The 7,247-nt window shown below is 39.0% G+C and overlaps 1 protein-coding gene across 1 annotated transcript; it reads left to right on the top strand.

Moving 5' to 3' along the window:
* Positions 1-5,240: 5,240 nt before the first annotated feature.
* LOC131163596 (phospholipase A1-IIgamma-like) lies at positions 5,241-6,984 on the top strand. Its single transcript, XM_058120187.1, has 3 exons — positions 5,241-5,506; positions 5,551-5,830; positions 6,355-6,984. The coding sequence occupies exons 1-3, from the start codon at positions 5,241-5,243 to the stop codon at positions 6,982-6,984; spliced, it is 1,176 nt and encodes a 391-aa protein (XP_057976170.1).
* Positions 6,985-7,247: the final 263 nt, after the last annotated feature.

Raw genomic sequence — 7,247 nt, 5'->3', positions numbered from 1 at the left:
GTGTTCGTCGATGAAATCCTTTATACCTTCATCAACGAAACCCTGTGTTCGTCGACGAAGCTGGGCAATTTCCTAAAATTATATTTATCCCTAAAAGTCTATGACCTCCTTCTGTTTCTATTTCTATTTTCTCTCCCTCTTATTATTATTAAAATACTATTATTATTCGGGTCACTACATTCTCCCCTCCTTATAAAATTTCATCCTCAAAATTTACTATCTGAATCTCTATCTATACTTCCATCATTCTGTAAAGAAAATGGTCTACTTATTTTATTACCTACCATCACTTATGGAGGAGGAATACCGTAGTTACATGCGTATTCATCAATACTATGATCCACTAAAGAAGTAGAGATATTTCTGTCTAATCTCGCTTTCGAGCTCCCACGAGTCTTCATCAATCGCATGATTTCTCCATAGAACTTTCATTAGTGGTATCTTCTTGTTGCGCAATTCTTGTTCTTTCTAATCTAGGATCTGTACTGGAGCTTCTTCATATGCTAAAGCCTCACTAACTTCTAATTCTGCATGGCTGATGATATGGGAAGGATCTGGGATGTATTTCCTTAGCGTAGAAACATGAAATACGTTATGAACTCGAAATAAAGATGGCGGTAAAGTTAGCCGATAGGCTATTGGCCCAATCTTCTCAAGTATCTCAAAAGGGCCAATAAACCTAGGGCTGAACTTACCCTTCTTCCCAAATCTCAAGATCCCCTTCAGTGGATTTATCTTCAAAAACACATGATCACCTACTCCAAATTCCAGTTCCCGGCGGCGAGTATCTGCATAACTTTTCTGCCGACTTTGTGCTGCACTGATCCTATCTCGAATAAGTCAGACTTTATCACATGCTTGCTGAATTATCTCTGGACCCAAAACTTGCCTTTCGCCTACTTCATCCCAGAAAAGAAGAGATCTACATCTCCAACTATATAGTGCCTCATAAGGCGCCATGCTGATGCTAGTTTGATAACTGTTATTATAAGCAAATTCAACTAGCAGCAAAAACTAAATCCAGCTACCTCCGAAGTCTAACACACAAGCACGAAACATATCTTCCAACACCTAGATGGTTATCTCAGTCTAACCATCGGTTTGAGGGTGAAAAGCTGTGATGAATGCTAGCTGAGTCCCTAGTGCCTCATACAAATTCCTCCAGAACCGTGATGTAAAATGTGGATAATGGTCCAAGACTATGGATACTGGCACTCCATGGGATCAAACAATCTCCTGTATATAAATATCTGCTAACCTGTTCATAGCTAACCTGTTCATAGCTAACCTTCGTCAATCGATCAATTATCACCTATATGACATTCTGACCATGCAACACTAGTGACAGCCCAGTGACAAAATCCATGGATATGTGATCCCACTTCCACTTAGGAATGAAAAGTGTCTGCAACTGACCAGTTGGCCTCTGGTACTCAGCCTTAACCTGCTGGTACGTCAAACACTACTGCACAAACTCTGTTATCTCCCTCTTCATACCGCTCCGCGTTCGTCGACGAAGTCTACAACCTCCTTCTGTTTCTGTTTCTATTTTCTCTCTCTCTCTCTTATTATTATTAAAATACTATTATTCTTCGGGTCACTACACTTTGCTCATAAAATCTTTCATATCATAATACGTTCACATAAAATAATATTCATGCCACACATGCGCTATATAAAATCATACTTCTTATTCTAAAATCGTAATTCTCTGGCATCTCATATATACATATACATTTCAACATAATAGTAGTATTTCCCAAACGTACATTTCATCCATAATATACAATTATGACATGCTTTTCTGAAAATAAATTTACTCATAACTAATAATAATTTGTATGGAAAGTTACTGCTTTAGTTTATTCCATTACTTGACTACTGAGAAAGCCCCTAAAATATCCTAACCTGACCCCCGTAGGATTTTCTTATCAATACCCTGAAACAAAAAATTTCCAATATTAAACTTCAGTATTTTCATACAAATTTGGCAACTCAGGGATGATTTCCAACTTCGTTTCCCCAATGATCCACTCTGGAAAAGTCGTAGAGAACTTCGCCAGGAGCATCGTGGTTGCCTCAAATCTTCGATCCGACAATTGGCGGGGCCAAAATCGAAGAGGGAAGTGAGAGAAAGAGAGGCGTAGGAGAGAGAGAGAGAGAGAGAGAGAGAGAGAGAGAGAGAGAGAGAGAGGAGAGAAAGAGAAGCGTTAAAAGTGAATAAAAATCGGATTTTTAGTTATTTATAGGGCCAGATTCGTCGACGAGACACGTCACCTCGTCGAAGAGTCCTTCATTAAATTCGTCGACGAGACCCTGTATTCAGCGACGAAATTCAGAGCAGCCAAAAACATTGCTCGGTATTTTCTCATTGATGAATCCCTGTATTCGTCGACGAATTTTCTTCTGCACTCGTCGACGAACTCCTGTATTCATCGACGAATCCAGAAAATCTCTTTAAAATTATTATTTTATTTTATTATTATTATTTTTTATCCCCCAAATGCAAGGTCGTCGATGAACGTGTCTTCCTATTTTTGTTTCTATTTCTCTCCCTCTTAATTATTCAAATTCCATTTTTATTCGGATTGTCACAACCCAGTTAGCTTTGAGGAGACTAACGAATAAGAAAAATGGAGACAAGCGATGAATGAGGAGATTCAATCCATCGAGAAGAATAAAACTTGGGAGTTGACAATTCTCCCAAAGGGCCGCAAAACTATTGGTGTGAAATGGGTCTACAAGACCAAGAAGAATGCTCAAGGAGAAGTTCAGAAATACAAAGCAAAACTTGTCACCAAAGGTTACAAGCAGAAAGAACTAATTGATTATGCAGAAATATTTGCCCCGATTGCCATGCTCGAAACCATTAGATTGCTAATTTCACTATCAGTACAAAATGGATGGAAGATTTACCGCTAGATGGATGTGAAATTAGTATTTCTGAACAGTTTTCTAGAAGAATATGTCTATATTGATCAACCACTTGAATATGTGATGAATGGCAAAGAAGACAAAGTGTACAAACTGAACAAATCACTTTATGGCTTGAAGCAGGCACCTCGTGCGTGGAACATGAGGATTGATGACTATTTCCAAAAGAATAAATTTGAGAAGTGTCCCTACGAGCATGCGCTATACATGAAGATGGAGATAGATAACAGGAGCATGTTGATTGTCTGCCTATATGTTAATGATCTAATTTTCACCGGCAACAATCTAGACATGTTTTGCGCTTTCAAGAGGAGTATGGTCAAAAAATTCGAAATGACATATATTGGCCAGGTGACTCATTTTCTTAGCATAAAAGTCATGCAAAGTAAGAAGGGAATCTTCATCTCTGAGAGCCACTATGCAAAAGAAGTACTGAAAAAGTTTGGGATGGACAATTGCAAACCTGTGACAACTCCAGTTGAAACGGGATTGGAGTTGAGAAAGAATGAGCAAGGAGATGTTGACCCCACATATTTTAAGAGTCTAGTTATAAGCTTGAGGTATTTGACGTGCACTAGACCAAACATACTCTATGGAGTTAGACTTGTCAGCAAGTATGTGGAGACTCCTGACAAGTCCCATCTGAATGCAGCAAAGAGGATACTCCGCTATGTCAAGGGTACCATCATTGATGGTATGTTCTATTCATCAAGAGGCGATTGCAAACTTATTGGCTATTCAGATAGCGATTGGTGAAGAAATCTTGAAGAAAGAAAAAGCACGAATGGATTCATATTCTTCATGGGACATATAGCGTTTACATGGTCATTGAAGAAGCAACCCATCGCAACGCTGTCATCATGTGAAGTCGAGTACGTTGCTACCAGCTCAGCTGTTTGTCATGATATATGGATCAGGAATGTACTGAAGTATTTACGATTTCTACAAAATGACCCCACAAAAGTCTACATTGACAATCGATTAGCAATTGCACTCGTGAAAAATCTAGTTTACCATGAAAGAAGCAAACATATTGATACTCGGTATCATTTTATCAGGGAGCATGTCAAGAATAAAGAACTGGAGTTGATATCTTGTAGAATGTATGATCAGATTGCTGACATTTTTATAAAACCACTTAGACATGATATTTTTGCAAGATTGAATACAATGCTCGAAATGACAAAATCAGGAGAGTCAAGTTTAAGGGGGGTGTTGAAGATTAAAACTAAACTTGACAGAGGTAGCAAAATTTGATGGCGGCAGTTTCACCAACCGGCAGCCCACCTCTGTTGATTTTGGGTAGGATTCGACCACTAACCAGCCCACCATTGTTGATTATACTGTTCTAACAATTGTTATAAATAGATGTGTGTGTGTAATGTAATGTGTGGTGTAGAGAGAGACATTAACCAGTGAGAAGAAGTGTTTCGTGTATTTTGAATTTCTCTCTAATTTTTTTCATATTGAAATCAATTGAGTGCAATTTCTCACTAAATTTCAATCACAACCATGGATTGAGTGAATCTTCTCCACCATCACCTTATAATAAAAGTAAGTATCCAAATATCACTTATTTTAAATACAATCAAATAACACTTATAACTTTCAACACTTTTCAGTTCAACACTTCTTTCATTTTGAAAGGTAAAAGTAATTTTATTCAGAAGGAGAGAATGAACAAGAGAAAGGCGTAAGGGATATCAAGAATTTAGATTGGGCAGCGTCTCCAAAAAGTCCTTCCAGCTATTGCAAATTGACGACGAAGAGCTGCTCCAAAGGAAGAGATTGCCAAAGATTTTCTGTGTAAATTAAGCGATCGTTTCTCATGGAGTAGAGTTTGTACCTCTCTTTCTTTAATGCTTTGGTCTGATGTTGTGTCTTTATTATACTCTATTGAATCTTAAGTTATCTGTATCTTTCTCAAGCCTCTTCCTTAGCTTGGCCGCGTGAAATGTTTACCTTCTAAAAAAAATTAAAATTTTGAAGAAATTTTACATTTTTTAGGGTTGATGTCTTTTGTCTATTTATTTATTTATCATTGATAATTGTTTAATAATATTATTGCCTGAAATGATTGACAGGTTTGTGTCTTTGCACGTGGTGCATGCACGCCAGCTGCATGGGTATCAATAATACAAGAGCTACAAAATTAAATAAATAAATTAAAGGTTGGCAAAAGAAAAGATAATAACATAAATTCATTGCATCTCCTATAAATGCATGGGTTTGCATTCATGGCTTTGCAATATTGCATGAGCTCTAGAAGCTAACTATTAATATAAGCATTAAGATAAACAATCATCATGAGCAGCATTGCGGAAAACTGGAAGCTTTTGAGCGGCGAGAAGAACTGGGAGGGTCTGCTGGAGCCACTGGACCTCAATCTCCGGCGGTACCTCATCCACTACGGCGAGAGGGCCGGAGCCACCACCGACAACTTCATCGCCGACGAGAAGTCCAAGAACTGCGGGCTTCCCCGCTTCGCAAAAAGACACTTGTTCTCGCAAGTGGGGTTGGAGAATGGGAACCCCTTCAGCTACAAAGTGACGAGGTATTTATACGCCACCTCAAACATCAAAGGGGACTCCGACGCCGGCGATCAGGGTTTACTGGTGAAGTCTCTGTGGCCGGAAACTCAAACTGCATGGGGTACGTGGCCGTTAGCACGGACTTGGGGAGCGCGGTTTTGGGGAGGAGGGACATTATGGTGGCTTGGAGGGGAACCATGAGGCATGTGGAGTGGGTCATCAACGCAATGGCGGTCTTGGTCTCGGGTTCCAAAATATTGGGGAGCCCTAATGGTGTGGATCCTTTGGTGCACTTGGGTTGGTACTCCTTGTACACTACTGCTGAGGAAGGCTCCACGCTCAATTCTATGAGCTGTAGAGACCAGGTAATTAGGCAATTAACTAAATTTCCAAGTGCCACGTATACGTACAGTCATACCAAAATAATAAAATTTCCAAGCAATTGTTTGGAAAACTTACTTGTTAATTGATTGCAAGGTTCTCATCGGTTTCGAAGGTGTTGCATTCATTAGATTGCGAAAAGTTCTCGTATATTTTTTGTTATTCAATGTGCCTATATAGATGTGAGACATGTGTCATGTGGGGTCACATTCTCGTATTTTTTTTAATATGATTAAGATCTGCATATAAAACACATATCTCATATCTTTAACCAGACACATCTATAAAACTAATTTTTGTGTTTAATTTTAATATTGAGAATCGATGCGTGAATTAATTATTAGGATAACAAAGATTACCGATCTATAAGTATTTCATATTAGATAGAAAGATTTGATGGTACATTAATCAATTATATAGCAGTAATTTTAACACACGCGTCCACTTAAATGTAGCTTTGATTTACACAAAATATTTGCATGTTATTGACTATTTGATTTGGTTACAGGTGCTAGAGGAGGTAAGGAAACTGGTAGACACATATAAAGATGAGGAAATTAGCATCACTATCACAGGTCACAGCCTTGGTGCAGCACTTGCAACTCTGAATGCAGCGGACATCGTGGCCAATGGATTTAACAGACCCACTAGTCATCCAGAAAAGGCATGTCTGGTGACGGCATTTGCATTTGCCAGCCCCCGCGTTGGCAATAAAGACTTCCGAACATTGGTCTCTGATCTTGGGGTCTATCTCCATGTGCTTCGCATCACAAACCTCTTGGATCCAGTTCCCAAGCTTCCACCATCAATCCCGTTTTTTAAATATGTGGATGTGGGAGAGGAGCTGGTGGTGGACGCCACCAAGTCCCCCTACCGGAGGGAGAACTCGGTGCAATATCATGGTCTGGAACTGTACTTGCATGCGATTGCTGGCACGCACGGGCCTCAGGGGCAAGGGAAGTTTAAGCTAGAAGTGAAACGTGATATTGCGCTCTTGAACAAGTACTCAAGTGACCTCAAGGAAGAGTATCTTGTGATTTCAAGCTGGTGGGTGGCCAAGAACACGTCTATGGTGCAGAAGGATGACGGGTTTTGGGTTTTGATGGATCATGAGAGGGATGAGGATGGATTCTTTTGAAAATCTTCTAATGGATATGAAACTGGTTTGGAAAGCTTGCTACGTGCATGGGGATTGAATAAGGTGGTGAGAGTTTTACCGCAGGAGAAATACATGAATAAATAAGATGATCTTATTCCTAGCTCTATGAATTTTCTACTTTTTAATTAGTCAGGTCAAGTATCCAAGAGAATTGAGTCTATCTCTGTTTTAGCATGTGATTTTATCTAAGTTAAAAAAATAAAATATTATTTAGATATTCTTAATTATTTTTGTCATGCTAT

This window comes from Malania oleifera, chromosome 9, assembly GCF_029873635.1.
Source record: "Malania oleifera isolate guangnan ecotype guangnan chromosome 9, ASM2987363v1, whole genome shotgun sequence".
In the NCBI taxonomy this organism is placed as follows: domain Eukaryota; kingdom Viridiplantae; phylum Streptophyta; class Magnoliopsida; order Santalales; family Ximeniaceae; genus Malania; species Malania oleifera.
Note: the sequence above shows the minus strand (reverse complement) of the source record. Positions and strands in the feature narration are given on the sequence as shown.